This window comes from Rhinoraja longicauda, chromosome 38 (assembly GCF_053455715.1).
Source record: "Rhinoraja longicauda isolate Sanriku21f chromosome 38, sRhiLon1.1, whole genome shotgun sequence".
In the NCBI taxonomy this organism is placed as follows: Eukaryota; Metazoa; Chordata; class Chondrichthyes; order Rajiformes; family Arhynchobatidae; genus Rhinoraja; species Rhinoraja longicauda.
This window is the reverse complement of record NC_135990.1, coordinates 11149589-11170908: the sequence shown is the minus strand read 5'-3', so window position 1 is coordinate 11170908 and position 21320 is coordinate 11149589. Positions and strand designations below refer to the sequence as shown.

Below are 21320 nucleotides of genomic sequence, written 5' to 3'. Positions count from 1 at the left end.
AGCTTTATCTGCCCTCTACTGTGAGATAGCTGATCCTCTGGTACTGCCGTGTTAAGCTGTTGGGAGTTGTCCCTGGCTCCCAGCCAGCCTTCCTCCATCAACCAAAGTTACTCCAACTCTCTGTTTTGTGGAAGCCTGATGCGTATAAAGGTTTAGCCACTAATTCTGACAAAAGTTAGTTTGGTGCAGTGGGTCAGGCAGCATCTCTGGAGATAAGAAATTGGTGACGTTTCGGGTCGAGACCCTTCTGCAGATATTATCGGGTATGGAAGATTTGAGTGATAAGGAGAGGCTGGGTCCATTTTCCCTGAAGCTGAGCTGGAAGGATAACTGTAATCATGAGGCGCATCAATATCAGATTCTTGATTTATGGTTCAAAAGTTATGGGGAGAAGGCAGGAGAATGGGGTTAAAAGGGAAAGATAGATCAGCCATGCTCACACACAATGCTGGAATAACACTGTCCGGGCTTACACTGTCCAGGCCTACAGTGTCCGGGCCTACAGTGCCCCCCGGGCCTAATACAGGTCAAGGGCGGTCCCTTACGGGACAAACCATTTTAGCCTAATATACGGGATGTCCAGGCTAATACGGGACAGTTGGCAACCCTAGCGTTCGGGGCAGTCGAACCATCCGCAGCTGGCGATCGAAGCCCCCGCATCAGGGTGATCGAAGCTCCTGTGTCGGGGCGGTCGAAGCTCCCGTGTTGTGTCCATGTCTACAACTTACTGAATCGAACTGCTCCCAGACTTTGCCCAGTAACTCAGTGGGACAGGCAGCAGCTCTGGAGAACATGGATGGCCCCCGGTGACCTTTCGGGTGACATTTCGGGTCGGGAACCTTCTTCTGACTGGTGGCCTGGAGGAGGTGTCTGAAGAAAGGTCCTGACCAGAAACGTCACCTATTAATGTTCTCCAGAGATGCTGCCTGAACCGTTGAGTTACTCCAGCACTTTGTGTCTTTTTTCAACCCACACACGATTAACAATCTTTATGAGCTCCTTCTCCCAAGCAAATGAAGCCACAAATAGCTGAACTCTTTTGGCAAGACTTTTGATCCGTATTTAAAGGTCCGTCTCTTCTGCTTGTGTTTTCCAGGCCGTGGGGCTGAGGCAAGAGGCAGAACCTGATGGTTCCCCCGTCTTGGAGAAGGTGAACAGCGTTGGCGCCTGCAGCGACGAGTGGGAGAAACTGGACATCCCCAGCAGCTCCGAGCAAACGGACATCCCGGGCGCGTCGCCCGTCCCAGTCACCTTGGTCTCTGGGGAGACGGTGGCAGAGCTGAGGGACTGCCGCAGTGAAGGCACATCACCACCTCAGAGTGGTGAGGAGGCTCGCCCAGTGGCTGGAAGGATACACCAGACTGTCCACCAGCAAGACCTCACAACCGATATTAAAGCAATGGAAATCTCCACCACACCACCTGCTGATAGCCCCCAAATCGTTGATCTCCCTCAAACTTCCCGAGAGAAGATGATACTTGTAGATGAAGTGTCTCTAGATGTAGAGGAGATACCAGGCCAACAAGTCACCACAGGTTCTCAGCCTGATGCTCCATCCACTGGTTCGGAAGTTCCTGTGGTGGTAGAGGTTTCTCGCGAGGTGAGTGTCGAGAATGAGAAAGTCACTGAGGAAATGGTGGCCGAGATCGAAGACGAACTGTTGAGGGTCGATGAGGAGAAGGAAGCGGGACCCAAGGAGGAGGAGCAGGCCCACGTATCCGCCGATGGTTTTGGCACAATCTTGGTGGAAAAGTTTCTGTCGTACTTAAAACTACCCAGTTTTCTGTTGGGTGAAAAACATGTCACCGGAGTGGGAAAACCAGAAGCACCAACCGATGACCTGCCTGTTCCTGATCTACACTCAGACAAGGGCGTGTTGCACAAAACTAAGGAACGTCCAGATACATCTGAATTCCCAGCCACTGGCCAGGAGTTGTCGTTGGAGTCAAAGGTTTCCCCAACTTCGGCAAACGTGCTTCCAGCCAGCACTGAAGATCACCATCTTACCGAAGAAGACCGTGCATTGGATGCGCCACCAGGAGAGGTAGATGTTGACGCCGTTGAATTCATCATTAGGTCACTATTGACTAACGTGGAAGAATCTAACGTGGACACCGCTATCGTTGTGCCGCCATCATCAAAGACAAGTGCTCCCCTCTCTAACGTTGCTTCCTGGACCACCCTTGAAGATGGTGGTACTGCGGATGAGGTGGATGCAGGTGATCCCGAGACACCTCTTCACCCGACAGATGCCCTAGAGATGCCATTGGAAACGTACACTCAACCAAGTCAAATGGAGGCATTAAGTCTTCCAAGGCTTGGAATGGTATCTTCTCCAGCAAGCTTGCACGTCAAGAGCCCCGAAGGTCCAGAGGAAGAGCAAAATAGCGTGAGTAAAAGCAAAATGGACTTAACCACACACAAGAGTCTGGTAGACGAAGCAGAAGAAAGAAATAGTGCAGTTGAAATTAGCGGAGACAAGTCTAAGCTGTTGCAAGTGACATTGGTTCCCAGTGATGGAACGGTACCTGCTCCAAGACCAAGTACTGACGATGTAGGTGTTTCGCAGCTCACAAAGATGACCTCAGATGTGCGGCTGGAAATAAGCCACGTGCCATCCATCGTGGTGGACAACGTAACATTTAAGAGCGCGGTGAAGGGGAGCGTGGAGGATACCGAGGCAATGAAGAAAGAAGCCCCACCTGAGCAAGGCTCCAATGCCAAGATGAAGCTCAGCGAAGCTCTGCCCGCCATCCCGTCCGCCACGCCGGCGGAACTCGCCTCCGGTGCCCGCCGCAAGATCTTCTTACCCAGGTCCAAACAAGTGGAGGACTCTGAAGCGCTGGCGTCCGACCTGCCTGCCTTGCCGGCGCACCCGAAGAAAGAGGGAGATGTCAGCCACGTCGAAGAGGAGCCGGTCCGGTTCCCATTGGCGCTCATGAGAAGCGCGGCACTGTTGCAGGCCCCCGCGGTGCAGCAGAGTGCGCCTCTGGAGAGGCGATCCCCTTCGACAGCGCGCAAGATGTCCACGCTGGAAGTGCCCAAGCTGTACGAGGAGCCTGCAGACAAAGTCGAGAGTTCCGTGGACCCTGGCAAAAGTGGGGCGAAAACAGAGGATGCCAAGTCAGCCAAGAACCTCTTCAAAGGTGGGAGGGTACTACCACTTTACTCGGAATAACAAGGACCCTTTATCAAACAGAGCGGAATTCACTGCCACAAACGGCTGTGCAGGCCAAGTCAATGGATATTTTTAAGGGAGATATAGATAGATTGTTGATTAGTACGGGTGTCAGGGGTTAAGGGGAGAAGGCAGGAGAATGGGGTTAAGAGGGAGAGATAGATCAGCCATGATTGAATGGTGGAGTAGACTTGATGGGCCGAATGGTCTTATTCTGCTCCTTTCACTTATGGACAAACAGAGCCCCACAATGGCCAAACTCGGCTTAATTTTCCATGGACTCTAGTTAGACTTGTGACAAGGTCCCAAGTGGTAGTTTGGACCAGAAGGTTAAGGCACAAGGTGTTCCACAGCTCCCTGAAAGTGGTGACACAGGAGGATAGGGGAGTGAAGAGGTGTGGTGATTGTTTCGCTGAACACCTCTACTCAGTCCGCCTCAACCTACCTGATCTCCCGGTTGCTAAACACTTCAACTCCCCCTCCCATTCCCACACTGACCTTTCTGTTTCCTGGCCTCCTCCATTGTCAGAGTGAGGCCCAGCGCAAATTGGAGGAACAGCACCTCATATTTCGCTTGGGCAGCTTATACCCTAGTGGTATGAACATTGACTCCTGTAACCCTTGCTTTTTCTCTCTCTCCATCCCTCTCGCTTCCCAGTTCTCCGACCACTCTGACTGTCCCCGGTTACATTCCAACTCTGATTGCTTTGTTGTCACCTTCTCCTATCTAACGATAATCTATTCTACATTTTCCTTGATCTCCATCCCCTTTGATGTCTTGCTTTCATACCTTCTCGATTTGGGTCTTGTTTTCATGACCTGAAACATCACCCATTCCTTCTCTCCAGAGATGCTGCCTGTCCCGTTGAGTTACTCCAACATTTTGTGGCTTTCCCACATGCACAGTTCAGGTGCAACTTCCATTTAATCCCAAGGATCCACCATTGTTTTGTGTTGTTAGATAAAGACCATTGCAAAGAGAACTCCTTAAAGCAGCAGGCCGAAGATACCACGTACTTTATTCATTATATCTGAAACACGGTTTTAAACTGAAGTGGTAGGTTGTGATGGTGTTCTGTCATTTTCTGTCATTTTGCGCCTATCTTCGGTTTAAACCAGCATCTGCAGTTCCTTCTTACACAAGTCATTTGATATGCTTGCCTTTCTAGGCTGAAGCGTTGAGTTGGGAACTTCATGTTGAAGTTGTATAAAACATTGGTCGGACTGAACTTGGAGAATTTTGCATAGTTCTGATTGCCAAACAGGAAGGAACTGGTAGCAATAGAGAGAGTGCAGAAGAGATTCACCAGGATGTTTAGGAAGGCAGATGCTGATTTGAACCAAAGATAGACACAAAGTGCTGGAGTAACCCAGCAGTCAGCATCTCTGGATAAATAGGACGGGTGACGTTTCGGGTCGCTATCCTTCTCCAGAGTCGAAACATCGCCCATCCTTTTTCTCCACAGATGCCTGACCCGCTGAGTTACTCCAGCACTTTGTATCTATCTTCAGCAGGATGTTGGCTGGAATGGAGAGATGTACTGTAGATATAAGGAGAGGAATAGATCGGGTAGATGCACAGTCTTTTACCCAGAGTGGGGGAATCGAGGACCAGAGGACATAGGTTCAAGGTGAAGGATAAAAGATTTAATAGGAATCCGAGGGTATCTTTTTCGACAGAGGGTGGTGGGTGTATGGAATGAGCTGCCAAAGGAGGTAGTTGAGACTGGGACTATCCCATGTTTAAGAAACAGTTAGACAGATACATAGATAGAATAGGTTTGGAGGGATATGGCCAAAGGGCCTGTTTCCACACTGTATCACTCTATGACTACGAGAGACTGGGTTAATTCTCTTTGGGATACACGAGGCTATGATGTGATCTTGCGGATGTTTATAAAGTGATGAGGGGGGTTGATGGGATAAATAGTCAGTCTTTCCCGCAGGACAGGGGAGGCTGGAACTGGAGGATGCAGGTTTCAGGTGAGAGGGGAGAGATTAAAATGAGATCTGAGGAGTATGTTCTCCCACTCAGAAATTGATGGTTTTCTGGAGGGAGTTGCCAGAGGAGGTTATGGAGGCTGATGCAATAACAATGTACAGCCAGTGCACTGTCAAACTTTATTTTCCTGTTGGCCATGACCCAAGTATCCCAGGGGATGGCACTGAACAGTTTAAAAGGTATCTGGACAGATGGAGATTTTGGAGATTGCAAATGCTAGAATCGCAAACAAAACACAAGGGGCAGCACAGTAACGCAGCAGGTATTGCTGCTGCCTCACAGCGCCAGGGACCCGGGTTCCATTCTGATCCATGATGCTGCCTTTGCATGTTCTCCCTGTGACTGCGTGGGTTTCCTCCGGGTGATCCGGTTTCCCCCCACACCCCGAAAGACGTATGGGGTTGGAACTTATTTGGCCCTCTGTGAATTACCCCTAATGTGTAGTGAACGAGGAACTCGTGTGAACGGGTGATCGATGGTCGGTGTGGACACGGTGTGCTGAAGGGTCTGTTCCGAGGGAATGATAGATCAGCCATGATTGAATGGGGGAGTAGACTTGATGGCCTAATTCTGTTTACATAGAAACATAGAAAATAGGTGCAGGGGGAGGCCATTTGGCCCTTCGAGCTAGCACCGCCATTCATTGTGATCATGGCTGATCATCTACAATCAGTAACCTGTGCCTGCCTTCTCCCCATTTCCCTTGATTCCGCTAGCCCTTAGAGCTCTGTCTAACTCTCTTTTAAATTCATCCAGTGAATTGGCCTCCACTGCCTTCTGTGGCAGAGAATCCCACAAATTCTGGGTGAAAAAGCTTTTTCTCATCAAGAAAAAACTTGTTTCTCTCTCTTATTCAAGAGAGATTCAAGATTCAAGATAGCTTTATTTGTCATCCAAAAAAACGATTTTTTTAAACGAAATTCAGTCACCCACACACAGTCCAACAATAAAAGCATTAAATTAGGCAGATTACACAATAAAGCATTAAAATAGGCAAATTACACAACCCCAAAAACACACAAAAAAAGAAACATCCATCACAGTGAGTCTCCTCCAGTCCTCTCCTCACTGTGATGGAAGGCCACAATGTCTTTTCCCTTCCCCTGCCGTCTTCTCCCGTGGTCAGGTTGTTGTGGTTGCAGGCCGCGCCGGACGGTCCGCAGCGGGCCGACCCAAGCCCCGCGATCCGGGGCGGGCGAACACGCTGCCGCTGTGCATTAGGGTTAGGGTTATGAACGTTACGAGCTGGACTAGAAGGAAAATGCTTGGTTGCGACTTAAGAAAGGACTATTTAACTCACTGATCAGAGGGGCTTCTTGTAAATTCCTCCCTTGCATGCTCTTGAAGTGAATTGAGTCCAATGTATGTCCGTGATATCCAGTTTGAGGTATGAGCTGTTGGATCGGTTTCTCAACGGCCACCATTTGCTGCTGTGTAATGGCCACCATTTGCTGAAGGGCTAATGGCCACCATTTGCTGAAGGGCTAATGGCCACCATTTGCTGAAGGGCTAATGGCCTCCATTTGCTGAAGGGCTAATGGCCACCATTTGCTGACGTGCTAATGGCCACCATTTGCTGAAGGGCTAATGGCCACCATTTGCTGAAGGGCTAATGGCCACCATTTGCTGAAGGGCTAATGGCCACCATTTGCTGAAGGGCTAATGGCCACCATTTGCTGAAGGGCTAATGGCCACCATTTGCTGCTGTGTAATGGCTACCATTTGCTGAAGGGCTAATGGCCACCATTTGCTGAAGGGTTAATGGCCACCATTCACCGATGTGCCACCCTGTGACCAACCTTCATATTTTGCCGCCTTCAGCTCCACAAGTCATTCGGAAGATTAGAGCTGAGCAATTTCCCGATGCTTCCGGGAACCTGAAGCTGTGGTGCCAGTTCTTTAATGTGCTGAGTGACTCCACCATCAGATGGGACAAGGATGGACTACACTTGAACAAGCTGAAGCGAAGGTAGGCGCCACCAGCTTTTTTCCCTGCTCCGGGCACCCAGCGTTATATACTTTGCTTGCTTGTTCCAAGTGGATCAACCCCTTATTGCAGTTACACCCAAAGATACTAGAGGAACAAGATAGACCACTCAACCCTAAAAACTGTAGTATGTCATGATGTCATTTTAGTAGGCCGAAACTTGCAGAAACATTTTAAAAGAAAAATAACAAAAATCTGAATTGATAGATGAGATATATTCTGCATTTTAATGGTATCATCACACATATTGTTCCCCCAAAACACCGCGAGAGGCATAGCGAACGGCGGGTTTTGCCTACTAAAATGGCGGATGTTACGCTCCTTTGCGTACTACACTTCAGTATAGGCGATTTCAACGAAGTGATCCATCATGTTCCTCTACTACCTTTGGTTTCATCTGGGAAACGCTGTAGACATGTTTAAATGTCGTGCCTCTCACTTGGCAGTGGACTCCTGTCAGAAACCACCTTCCAACTGGGGGGGTGGGGGGGGGGTGGTAATGGCAGGGACTGCACTGATCCAGATCCGCAGCTAATGTTTGTTATTTCTTCCTCCCTGGATTCTTCCAGCGCTGGCGATGAGAGTCAAGTGTTGTTGGCCATTGTAAAAGCCTCAGCCAAGGACTGTGGCGTTTACAGATGCATGGTGGAAAATGAGTATGGTTCGGATGCCACGGATCTCCTGCTGAGCAGTGAAAGTAAGTATTGGAGATAGACACAGAATGATGGATTAACTCAGCGGGACAGGCAGCATCTCTGGAGAGAAGGAATGGGTGACGTTTTGGGTCGAGACCCTTCTTCAGACCTGGTATTCAGTATTGGTATTGGTTTATTAATGTCATGTGTGCCCAAATACAATGAAAAACGTTTGGTTGGCATGATATCCAGGGCCCCTTTCCTGTGCTGAAGAAGGGTGTCAACCCGAAACGTCACCCATTCCTTCTCTCCAGAGATGCTGCCTGTCCCGCTGAGTCACTCCAGCATTTTGTGTCCATCTTCTGTACTGTTCTATGTTCTACATTGTATTTATCGTGTAACTGTATGTGAGACCATTGCTCTGGTGAAAATAGGTGTTGCCTTTCCTACACCACAAACCAACTTCCCTTCCATTGACTCCATTTACACCTCACGCTGCCTCGGCAAGGCCAGCAGTATAATCAGGGACAAGTCTCACCCCCTCTTCTCCCCTCTCCCATCGGGCAGAAGGTATAGAAGTGTGAAAACGCACACCTTCAGATTCAGGCACTGTTTCTTCCCAGCAGTTATCAGGCAACTGAACCATCCTACCAACAACTTGGGCGGCACGGTGGAGTAAACGGTAGAACTACTGCTCTACAGCACCAGAGACGCGAGTTTGAATCTGACTATGGGTGCTCGTCTGTATGGTGTTTGTACGTTCTCTCTATGACCTGTGTGGGTTTTCTCCAAGATCTTTGGTTTTGTCCCACACTCCAAAGACGTACAGGTTTGTCCCAGTGTAAATGTAAAATTGTCGCTGGTGTGTGTAGGGTAGTGTTAATGTGCAGGGTTGCTGGTCAGTGCGGACTCGGTGGGCTGAAGGGCCTGTTTCTGCGCTGTATCTCTAACTAAACTAAACTAAACTAAACTAGAGAGCAGTCCTGAGCTACGATCTACCTCATTGGAGTCCATCTGACTATCTTTGATCGAACTTTACTGGACTTTATCTTGCACTAAACATTATTCACGTTATTCCCTTTATCATGTATCTGTACACTGTGAATGGCTCGATTGTAATCATGTATTGTCTTTCTGCTGACTGGTTGGCACGCAACAAAAGCTTTGCACTGTACCTCGGTACACGTGACAATAAACTAAACTCAATTGACAAGTTCACAAGTTATAGGAGTAGAATTAGGCCATCCAGCCCATCGAGTCTACTCCGCCATGCAATCATGGCTGATCTCTGCCTCCTAATCCCATTTTGCGGCCTTCTCCCCATAACTCTTGGCACTAGTTCTGATCAAGAATTTGTCTATCTCTGCCTTAGAAATATCCACTGACGGCCTCCACAGCCCTCTGTGGCGATGAATTCCACAGATTAACTACCTTCTGGCTAAAGAAGTTCCTCCTCACCTCCATTCTAAAAGAGCGCCCTTTAATTCTGAGGCTATGACCCCTGGTCCTAGACTTTCTCACCAGTGGAAACATCCTCTCCACATCCACTCTATGCCTTTCATCATTCTGTACATTTCAATGAGGTCCCCACCTCAACCTTCTAAACTCCAGCGAGTGGAGTATTAACTCCATTAATACATCAGTAGCAGTAAAACACTTGGGAGTGATCCAAAGTCTTGAAAGGCTCGGTATGAATAGACTCCATTTTCTCGTCACCACCATCTAAGCAGTTGCCCTGTGTTTTGTTTAATGTATATTAAAATCTTACTGTTTGTTGCTCTAGTGTTGACTGGATTTATTTCAAGAGAAGAGATTGAAGGTAAGGTGCAAGCTTTGAATTGTCCCACTGATGTTTCCCCTTATCGCGGGTCCTTGTAGAGAGGATGGGGGTTTAAGAGTTAATGTGTGCAGATTGCATGTTGCACGTGGTGAGCCTGCTTTACCTACATCTGGCATGTGAATTTTCCGCGTTTTTTTAATCCATTTTCCGCGCTTTTTGCATGGTTTCCGCGTTTTTCAATTTGCCAAATAAACGGAGAAATCGGATCGAAAAAAAGAAAGAAAAGAAAAAACGATGTATAGACTTGTAATGAACACTAGGTTCCGCTAGAGGTCGCTAGTGGTACCGCGAGAAATCCCCCCCCGCGCGCCCTAGAAGTCTTCCGAAAATGTCGCACCTAGGCTGGGCAAAGCAGCCAATCTCGACCTCATCGGGACTTCCATGGCAATTTGTCAATTCGGCCACTAGAGGTCACTAGGGGTTCCACGAGAAATCCCCCGCGCCTTGGAAGTCTCCACTAAAATGTGGCACCTAGGCTGGGCAAGGCAGCCAATCTCGACCTCATCGGGACTTCCACGGCCGATCGGTGGGTTGAATTTGCAACCAGCGGCCGGGGTTCTGGAACTCCAGCCCAGCTGGAGCCAGCACATCTATCCCCATAGCCGACTTCCTTGGCCTGCTGGATAAACCAGCAAAGCTCTGGAACCAAGAATGCCAGACAATCAGTGGTGGAACTGTAATGAGTAAATATTAAATTTAAGTGCAAGATAATATAACTAAATTAATTAAGACAGGGTTAAAATACAAAACACAGCAGAAAAGCAAATTACCACCTTTTTGGGCTGATTATCAATTAATGTGCGAATTTACTTCAAAATGTTATTAGTGTACAGTGACATATTCACATTATTTTGTAATGTCTGTTTTTACTTTGAAATGCACTAAAAGAGGCTAAAAAATGGTAATTTTGTGTGTAAATATTTGACCCCCGTCGTACATCTCGCGTAAGCGCTCGGAACTTTTCTTTTTTTTAACCTCACTCACATGCCTGTTACTTAGAATTGCTAGCTAAAGTAGAACAGGTTGTTTTGCAGAACTGCAGAGGGTGTTGTGACTAAAGGAGAAAGAGCCGATACCAAGTAGTACTGCAGAGAATAACAAGTCTGTTCTAGACAATAAGAACCGGTGCAGAAATGTGCTGATTGTGTGATTAGCTGGACCCGTGACTCTCCCACTCCCACTAGCGAAGTAAAGTTGTGTTTTTACTATCAGTGTCTGACAGTGTTTGCTATTTCAGAGCGCGGACGGGCTTTTGACATCCTCATTGTTTGTAACCCGTGTTGTGGTGGGTGTGTGTGTGTGTGTTCCAGTGGGTGAGGAGATCGAGATGACACCCATGCCGATCACCAAAGGACTGACGGACACGGGGTTTTGGGGCAACAAGCTCTTTGGCAGAATCATGACCACAGAGCTCTCCGTCGGCGACAGTTTACACCGTAAAGCAAGCCGGGTGAAGGTCATCTACGGACTGGAGCCCATATTCGAATCTGGTGCCACCTGTATTGTCAAAGTGAAAAACTACATTTCTTATGGGACCAAGCGTGATGGTGGACTTGTTGAAAGCAACCATGATCTCACGATGCAAGTAAGCCATGCCCTTTGTTAGAAGTGGTTTGTTGTATTGCGCGGGGCAGGTTTTCATTCCACAGAGGGTGATGGGTTCCACAGACGCCCCCAGTAATCTGCCATTGTTGTCAGCGTGGGTTTTCTCCGCAAACTTTGATTTCTGCCCACACTCCAAAGATGTACAAGTTTGTAGTTTAATTGGCTTCTGTAAAATGATAAATTGTCCCTAGTGCGTAGGATAGTGCTAGTGGAAGGGGTTCGCTGGTTGGCGCAGACTCGGTGGGACAAAGGGCCTGTTTCCACATTGTATCTCTAAACTAAACTAAACTAAAACACACTGCCAGGGGTGGTTTTGGAGTCAGATACGATAGTGACTTTTAAATGGGCACATTGATATGCAGAGAACGGATGGATAGGGATCATAAGACCATAATATCATATGACATGGAAGCAGAATTAGGCCATTCGGCCCATCAAGTCTACTCCGCCATTCAATCATGGCTGATCAATTTTTCCCTCTCAAACCCATTCTCCTGCCTTCTCTCTGTACCCTTTGATGTCCTTACTTATCAATAATGTCTGCTTTAGAAATATCCAATAACTTGGCCTCCACAGCCATCTGTGGCAATGAATTCCACAGATTCACCACTCTCTGTCTTAAGAAACTCCTCCCCATCTCCATTCTGAAGGTACGTCCTTTTATTCTGAAGCTGTGCCCTCTGGTTCTAGAGTCTCCCACTATTGGAAAGTATCACAAAATGCTGGAGTAACTCAGCGGGTCAGGCAGCATCTCAGGAGAGAAGGAATGGGTGACGTTTCGAGTCGAGACCCGACTTTAGACCCCAGTCTGAAGAAGGGTCTCGACCCGAAACGTCACCCATTCCTTCTCTCCTGAGATGCTGCCTGACCTGCTGAGTTACACCAGCATTTTGTGATACCTTCGATTAGTACCAGCATCTGCAGTTATTTTCCCCCACTATTGGAAACATCGTCTCCACAACCACTCTATCACATGCCAACAGATGAATTTATCTTGCATCATGTTCGTCACAGACATTGTGGGTCGAAGGGCCTGTTCCTGAGCCTTACTGTTCCGTGATTCTATGATATCAGACTGTATTCTATTGCAATATACCGATGGATGGCTTTCCCTACTTTCCAATCATCCTTGATGAGTTGGTGTAGAGGAAATTTAAACGAACTATGAAACTTTTTGTATTTGTATGTATTTGCACTTGGCCTCTGTAAATTGTCCCTAGCATGTAGATTAGAATTAGTGTACGGGTGACCGCTGGTCGGCTTGGGCTCAGTGGGCCAAGGGCCTGTTCCATGCGGTATTGGATGATAATACAACGTCCTCTGGGGTCTGCATGCAAAGAGTCACAACCAGTAGACAATACAAAACGTGTCCATCTCCCAATAATGGTCCCAGGCATTGTGTGTTTTGTTGTTTTTTATTGGTATGACTGTATGGCAAGTGAAATTCCTCGTATGTTGCAAAACATACTTGGCTAATAAAGTATGATTATGATGCCAGTAGATTTGGTTGTGATTCTAATGATAGTTTAGAGATCATAATCATACTTTATTAGCCAAGTATGTTTTGCAATACGAGGAATTTCATTTGCCATACAGTCATACCAATAAAAAGCAACAAAACGCACAAAATATATTTGAACATGAACATCCACCACAGTGACTCCTCCACATTCCTCTGTGATGGTAGGCGAAAAAACATTCAATCTCTTCCATTCTTTGTTCTCCCGCGGTCGGGGGCTTCTAATATTCCGTTGACGGGACGATACAGCGCAGAAACAGGCCCTTTAGCCCACGAGTCCTTGCCAACCAGCGATCCCCGCACATTTACACTATCTTACACACAAGGGAGAATTTATATTGAAGATAGACACAAAAAGCTGGAGTAACTCAGCGGGTCAGGCAGCATCTCTGGAGAAAAGTAAGGGAGTGGGAGAGGGGAGTGGGGGAGGAAAGGGTGCTGCACCAATGCAGGAGAGGTTTGGGCCCAACTGGTCCACTTGGTCTAGTACCTCTCTCAACCTTTCTGATCCAATGTAGGTGAAAATGGTAACGTTTGATTTTGTTTTAAAGTTACTAATTTTATCTTTTAATTTACAGGAATGTAAGCTTCAAAATACAGTGAGAGAATACAGTAAAATATTTGCCGCTGAGACCCGTGCAGTGGATGGGTTTGGACCCGTGCCAGAGTAAGTGTCCTGATGGGTATTTGTCGTTTATTCATCTTGATTTTTCAAAGCTGTGGCTGTTTGTGAATGACCTGCATCTGTGCTCCCAGGATAATTCCCCTGCACTTGCTCTATCGCCCTGGCAACAACATACCCTACGCAACCATAGAGAGGGACTTGATGGGGCAGTTTGTGAAGTATGCAATGGAGGACAAGAGCAAGAATCTGGTGGGTGAGAGCGGCTCTGAGGTCATGCAGAAGTGTCACACCTTTCAACACTGGATTTACCAATGGACTAACTGCAACGTGCTGGTAACTGACCTGCAAGGTAGGGTCATAATGGGGTTGCCAACTGTCCCGTATTAGCCGGGACATCCCATATTTTGGGCTAAATTGGTTTATCCCGTACGGGACCGGCCTTGTCCTGTATTAGGCCCGGGAAGGGGGGGGGCGCTGTAGGCCCGGACGCTGGAGGCCCGGGGGCTGTTGTAGGCCTGGGAGCCGCTGTAGGCCCAGACACTGTAGGCGCGGGGCCCGGACAGTGTAGGATAACGGAGTGTGTTTCGGGAGCGGGGCCGAGTGTGTTCGCCTAATGGAGGTTGCATGGCAACCCGCCTCCCGTCCCGGGCGGCCGCCTTTGGTGGAGCGGGAGCATGTGGCCGCTGGCTGGGTGAGGCCACGTGTGGTGCGGGGCGGTGACGTCACCTTGTGGCTTATTTTGGGAGTGAGATAGTTGGCACCCCTAGGTCATAATTAACTTCAGACTTTATTTAGCGTGGCACAGCGGTAGAGTTGCTGCCTTACAGCACCGGAGACCCAGGTTCGATCCCGACTACGGGCGCTCGTAGGTTCTCTCTGTGTTCACATGGGTGCTCTGGTCTCCTCCCACACTCCAAAGACGTGCAGGAATGCAGGTTAATTGGCTTCAGTAAAAATTGCAAATTGTCCCTCGTGTGTAGGATAGTGTTCGTGTGCGGGGTTGGTGGTCAGTGAGGACTCGGACTGTTTCTGTGCTGTATCTCTAAACTAAACTGAACTAAACTAAACAATGGGAGCTATATTCAGGTGTTGCAACGCACATTGAATGAGATTCACACTGACTAACTCTACAAACCTCTGCTGCACCCCACATTTGGCCCAGTGTTGCAGTGGTAATTTTGTAGGTGCCGGAGGAGTGGCTGCTGGTAAATTCCCCGCTAGTTAAAATCTACCGCTGATTATTTTGGGTTTTTTTTTTTTACAGAGGTGCCGGAGCAGCGTTCCAGTGAGTTCCGGCAGCCCACTGCACCCCTGATTAGGCCAGAATAGTGACACAAGTTAGTCTTCAGAAACTACCTGGTGGCTCATTAAACTATTTTCTTTTTCTCTACACAGGGGTGGGACTGAAGATCACTGGTGTGCAGATCGCTACTAATTCCAAAGGGTAAGTCAAGGTTATCATTCGTCCAGGTCAGACCAACAATTTGTACCAAACCATCTATCAACCCCACCCCTCACCATGAAATGCATGGTTTTGTTCCCTACCTCCCTTTTCAAACAGCAATACAACCAGTTCTTTAGCCGGAGAGAATTGGAAAATTAGATTTTAGATTTAGAGAGATACAGCGCAGAAACAGGCCCTTCGGCCCACCGGGTCCAAGCCACCCAGCGATCCCCGCACATTAACACTATCCTACACCCACTAGGGACATTTTTTACATTTGCCCAGCCAATTAACCTACAAACCTGTAAGTCTTTGGAGTGTGGGAGGAAACCGAAGATCTCAGAGAAAACCCACGCAGGTCACGGGGAGAACGTACAAACTCCGTACACTACAGCACCCGTAGTCAGGATCGAACCTGAGTCTCCGGCGCTGCATTCGCTGTAAGGCAGCAACTCTACCGCTGTGCCATTGTATTCAGAGTCATCGCAGTTTCTTTCAAGTCAAGGTGGTGCAGCGGTAGAGTTGCTGCCTGACAGCGCCAGAGACCCGGGTGCTGTCTGTACGGAGTTTGTACGTTCTCCCCGTGACCTGCGTGGGTTTTCTCCGAGTTCTTCGGTTTCCTCCCACACTCCAAAGACGTACAGGTTTGTAGGTCAATTGGCTTGGTATAAGTGTAAATTGTCCCTCGTGTGTGTACGATAGTGTTAATGTGCCGGGATCGCTGGTCAGTGCGGACTTGGTGGGCCGAAGGGCCTGTTCCCATAAACTAAACTAAACTACTCCTAGAGACAAGAGTGTTTTATTGTCACATGTACCTGAGACATTTTCAGGTCAAGACCCTTCCTCCGACAGGAAGAAAAGAAGGGTCTCGACCCAAAGCATCACCAATCCATGTTCTCCAGAGATGCTGCCTGACCCGCTGAGATTTTCCAGCACTATGTGTCCTTTATAGTCGTATGTTGGATAAAGATGTCTCTTCTGAATTTCTGTTGGAATTATTAATCCTTATCTTATTTTTACTGCTTATTTTCGAGAGCTGGAAACATCCTTCAGCATCCGTCCAGCATTTCAAAACATTTGGAGAAATAAGGAACTGCTGATGTTGGGCAAAAAAAAAAAAAGATGCAAAGTGCTGGAGTAACTCTGCGGGTCAGGCAGTGTCTCTTGAGAACATAGATAGGTGACATTTCAGGTCGGGAAGCATCTCAAAGATAGACCCTCACTTTGTCGGGGGATAGGAAACTTTCAGTTTATTTTATTTCTGTCGAGGTAGGGATGCTTTTTCAGACTAGTGTTCTGATCTAAACCACATTCTCTAAGGAATGCTACCTGACCCGTCGAGTTACTCCAGCACTCTGTGTCTTTATGTGTAGGAGGGAACTACAGATGTTGGTTTAAACCGCAGATAGACACAAACAGCTGGAGTAACTCAACGGGTCAGACAGCATCTCTGGAGAAAAGGACTAGGTGACGTTTCGGGTCGAGACCCTTCTTCAGTCTGAAGAAGGTTCTCAACTCTGTGTCTTTATTTCTTCTTTAAAATCGCTTCTCCTCACTGAGTTGGATTTCCTTTTGCAGGTATCAGGGACTAACAGGAAATTGTTTGTCCTCCGTCATTGAAGAGTTTCCCGACACCCATCAGTGCAACCACTTGTGTGAGGCGTTGGGGCTGAAGCCACTGAAGAACGTTGACGGCCTCCAACCGCATAAACCCAAGGGATCCAAGAGCCCATCGGTGTGCAGGAAGGCTCAGTCAGCCCAGTCCAGCCCTCAGATGCAGAGGAAGGGCCAGGCTAGCCCTCAGAGCCAAAGGAAGGGCCAGACCAGTCCACTAGTCCAACGGAAGGGACAGACCAGTCCACTAGTCCCACGCAAAGGCCTAACAAGCCCACAAGCTTCTCGGAAGAACACCGCGGACCCCAACATCACCCCGAAGGCTGACAGTGCGGAGGACTCCCAGGAAACCGGGAAGCACAAAACGGTGGAGATCCCCAAGACTGTGAAACTTCGGTAGACTCGTTGGTGCAACCATCAGTCGGCGATAGGGCATCAAGCACTTTTTGTTTTTGACAATCCACTGTATAATCTGGAAAGATTTGAGTCAAACGAGGGATACAAGAAGCTAAAGAGAGTTAAGTGTCATCTGCAATAATGTCCCCATGGTACTGACCATCCAGGAGAAGTCACACGAGTTCAAACATCTCAGTCTGGGCCCTTGGTGGGTAACGTTGAGAAGTGCCATCGGGTGGGTCTTTATCATAAAGCAGAGAACAAACTTTGCATGTTTTACGAGCCATCAGCACAACTGCTGAGATTTGCTCTTGAAACAACCACCTGCATTAACTGTTCTTTAGAACCTTTAGCGTATGTTTTATTATTCTTATTAATTGGCTTTTAAGTTTATGGCAGGAAACTAAAAGCCTCTGCTGCAGGCTGGCTGAAATGGGTCACCGCAGACTAAAAGGCGTTTATAATGACAACGACGAAGTACTCTGTAACAATGAGTGCATTAGTATTCCGAGTATTCCGTGCAGCACGGTGGCGCAGCGGTAGAGTTGCTGCCTCGCAGCGCCGGAGACACGGGTTCCATCCCGACAACGGGTGCTGTCTGTACGGAGTTTGTACGTTCTCCCCGTGACCCGCGTGGGTTTTCTCTGGGATCTTCGGTTTTCTCCCACACTCCAAAGACGTACAGGTTTGTAGGTTAATTGGCATGGGTTAGTTTAGCTTAAACTAAACTAAACCAACTTATAACTTTGGTATAAATGTAAATTATCCCTGGTGTGTGTTGGATAGTGTTTAATGTGCAGGTTGGCGTGGACTCGGTAGGCCGAAGGGCCTGTTTCCGCGCTGAGTCCCTAAACTAAACTAAAACTATTTATTATGGTAACAGTTTACGGGTAAGTGAAGCATTTGGTATATATTATGACTGCTATCAAAATGTTTAAGAAACGTTTAGACAGGTACGTGGATAGGTCAGGTTTAGAGGGATATGGGCCAAACGCAGGTAGGTGGGACAAGTGTAGGTGGGACATGTTGGTCTGTGTGGGCAAGTTGGGCTGAAGGACCTGTTTCCACGCTGTAAGACTCTATGAAGTGATGATTAGCTAGAAGGAGGATTGCCTGGGACCATTATTGGGAGATGGACACATTTTGTATTGTTGCAATGACAACACTTCTACATGCTGTTACTGACTTGGCTTGTGTTTGATTTGGTTTTTGCAATGACTGAAGGACTTGATTCTGTTGGGGCAGTGACCCAAGTGAGTGGTGAAGTGCACCTTGCCTGGATTGTTGAGGGCCTTCTACAGAGTTCAGTTTAGTTTATTGTCACGTGTACCGAGGTACGGTGAAAAGTCTTTGCTGCGTGCTAACCAGCCAGCGGAAAGACAATACATGGTTACAATCGAGCCATTCGCAGTGAACAGATACATGATAAGGGAATAACGTTTAGTGCAAGGTAAAGCCAGTAAAGTCCGATCAAAGATAGACCGAAAGTCACCAAAGAGGAAGATAGTAGTTCAGCACTGCTCTCTAGTTGTGGTAGGATGGTTCAGTTGCTTGATAACAGTTGGGAAGAAACTGTCCCTGAATCTGGAGGTGTGCGTTTTCACACTTTTATACCTTTTGCCCGATGGGAGAGGGGAGAAGAGGGAGTGACCGGGGTGAGACTCGCCCTTGATTATGCTGCTGGCCTTGCCGAGGCAGCGTGACGTATAAATGGAGTCAATGGAAGGGAGGTTGGTTTGTGTGATGGCCCGGGCTGGGTCACATTTTGCTGCAATTGCTTGCGGTCTTGGTTCGCCCTCCTGACACCAGACTCTCGAAGCAGGCAGTCTACTCACACGGCTCAGAGCTGAGATCTAACTACCATTAGAGTGGCACAGTAGCGACACGGGTAGAGCCACTGCCTCACAGCACCAGAGACCCGGGTTCGATCCTGACCTCGGGTGCTGTCTGTGCGGAGTTTGCACATTCTCCCTGTGATCGCGTGGGTTTCCTCCGGGTGCTCCGGTTTCCTCCCACATCCCAAAGACATGCGTGTTTGCTGGTTAATTGGCCCTCTGTCGATGGTCCCCAATGCGCAGCGAGTGGAATACCAAAAGTGGGACAACATAGAACTACCGTGAACTGGTGATCGATGGTCAGTGTGGATTCAGTGGGCTGAAAGGCCTGTTTCCATGCTGTATCCCTAAATCAAAAGGAGGACAGGAAGCCAGACATAAAAGTTCAGAGATCACTTAAATTGGATGCACAGGAATTTGATATGGACACATCAGAGGTGTTGATTGAAATTGTAACCCTTTGATGCTAATGGCAACATGCCCCGACTGCTCACTGGAGCAGTGTATTTAACCAGTGTGTCTGATCATGTACAATGTAGTCAGACTGAAGAAGGGTCCCTATCCGTGTTCTCCGGAGATGCTGCCTGGCCCGCTGAGTTACTGCAGCACTCTGTGTCTACCTCTAAACTGTATTTGAGATGTTATCAGGTAGGCCAATTGGCCATGTAAACTGGCCCTGGTAGGTGTGAGAGAATCACGAGAGGTTTATGAGCGTGTAAGAGTGAATGGGATTGCAAGGAACTAAATAGGGGCTGGAAATGATAAGCTAGCTCTGAAAGTCAACAGTTACTCCAGCACTTTTTTGTCTTTTAACGTACAGGCTGGATGGCTTGAGATTGATCTTGGGAAGTAGCAGCCCTTCCCAAATGGAAACGAATATTTGGTCTTAGACACTGCTGTGGGATTGCCCCAATATAGACCGCTGGGTTTGGAATATTGTCGTTTCACGAGCTGCCGTTAACATGCCTGATGTGGTGAGGGTGGTGAATCTGTGGGATTCTTTGCCGCAGAAGGCTGTGGAGGCCAAGTCAATGGATATTTTGTAAGGCAGAGATAGATAGATTCTTGATTAATATGGGTGTCGGGGGTTATGGGGAGAAGGCAGGAGAATGGGGTTAGGAGGGAGAGACAGATCAGCCATGATTGAATGGCAGAACAGACTTGATGGATCAAATGGCCTAATTCTGTTCCTATCGCTTATGATACTGATACAGAATCCTAGTTGATCAGAAGCGAGTGAACCTGGGAGAGTAAAAATAAGCCGGTGTGGAACTCACTTAGGGTTCCACCGTTGCTGCTTGTGAAGATGCGACACTTTGAACTGCAATCTTGTGTTTAGCAGTTCTGCATTGAACAGTGCTGACAAAGTGCAAAGATATACAGTGGGAAAGACATAAATGAAGACAGGGCAGCACGGTGGCGCAGTGGTAGAGTTGCTGCCTTACAGTGCTTACAGCGCCAGAGACCCAGGTTAAATTCTGGCTATGCGTGCTAGTCTGTACGGAGTTTGTACGTTCTACCCATGACCTTCGGTTTTCTCTCACACTCTAAAGACGTTCAGGTTTGTAGGTTAATTGGCTTGGTATAAATGTAAAAATTGTCTCTAGTGTGTGTAGGATAATAATAATAATAATAATAATACATTTTATTTATATAGCGCTTTTCATATACTCAAAGACGCTTTACAGAGATTTTGAGAACATAGGGAAATTAATAAATAGATAAATAAGTAAATAAATAAATGAACAGAGAAAGGAGACAGTAGGTGAGGTGACCTTCAGTGGTTGAAGGCAGTACTGAACAGGTGAGACTTCAGCGATGTTTTGAATGTGGTGAGTGTGGGGGAGTCTCTAACGGTTTGGGGTAGTGAGTTCCATAGGGTGGGAGCAGCGATGGAGAAAGCCCTGTCCCCCCAGGATCTGAGTTTAGTCCGGATGTGGGGGGATAGGAGATTGGCAGCGGCAGAGCGGAGGGTGCAGGTGGGAGTGTGCCTGTGGAGGAGGTCGGTCAGGTAGGATGGGGCCAGGTTATGGAGGGCTTTGTAGGTTATGAGGAGGATTTTGTACTGGATTCTCTGGGGGATGGGGAGCCAGTGGAGTTTATAAAGGACGGGGGTGATATGGTCACGGATCGAGGTGTGTGTGAATAGACGGCAGCTGAGTTTTGAATGTATTGAAGTTTATTGATGATTTTTGAGGGTGCGCCATAGAGGAGGCTGTTGCAGTAGTCCAGACGGGAGGTGATGAAGGCGTGAATGAGGGTTTCTGCAGCTGTGGAGGAGAGGGATGGACGGAGACGGGCAATGTTTTTGAGGTGGAAGAAGGCTGTCTTTGTGATGTGTTTGATGTGTTTGTCGAAGGAGAGGGTTTGATCAAGGATGATTCCAAGATTCCGGATGTGAGGTGAGGTGGATACTGGGAGACCATCAATGTTGAGGATGAAGTTTTGGGTGGATTTGGTGAGCATTTTTGGACCAATGATGATGATTTCAGATTTGTTGCAATTGAGTTTGAGGAAGTTTGATTGAAGCCAAGATTTTATTTCAGTAATGCAGTTTGTCAGTGTAGAGTGTGTGGTGGAGGAGATTGACTTGGTGGAGATGAGGAGCTGGATATCATCGGCGAAGCAGTGGAAGTTGAG

General features: G+C 47.8%; 1 protein-coding gene across 1 annotated transcript in view; it reads left to right on the top strand.

Moving 5' to 3' along the window:
* The window catches only part of alpk3a (alpha-kinase 3a), a 48787-nt gene extending 31938 nt beyond the window's left edge, over positions 1–16849 (top strand). Inside the window, exons 5-13 of the mRNA XM_078429843.1 lie at positions 1097–3146; positions 7002–7149; positions 7737–7864; positions 9586–9621; positions 10953–11227; positions 13345–13433; positions 13523–13740; positions 14787–14835; positions 16414–16849. Of these exons, the coding sequence (XP_078285969.1) occupies positions 1097–3146; positions 7002–7149; positions 7737–7864; positions 9586–9621; positions 10953–11227; positions 13345–13433; positions 13523–13740; positions 14787–14835; positions 16414–16849 (3429 nt within the window). The remainder of the gene's footprint in view (positions 1–1096; positions 3147–7001; positions 7150–7736; positions 7865–9585; positions 9622–10952; positions 11228–13344; positions 13434–13522; positions 13741–14786; positions 14836–16413) is intronic.
* The last annotated feature ends 4471 nt before the right edge of the window (positions 16850–21320 follow it).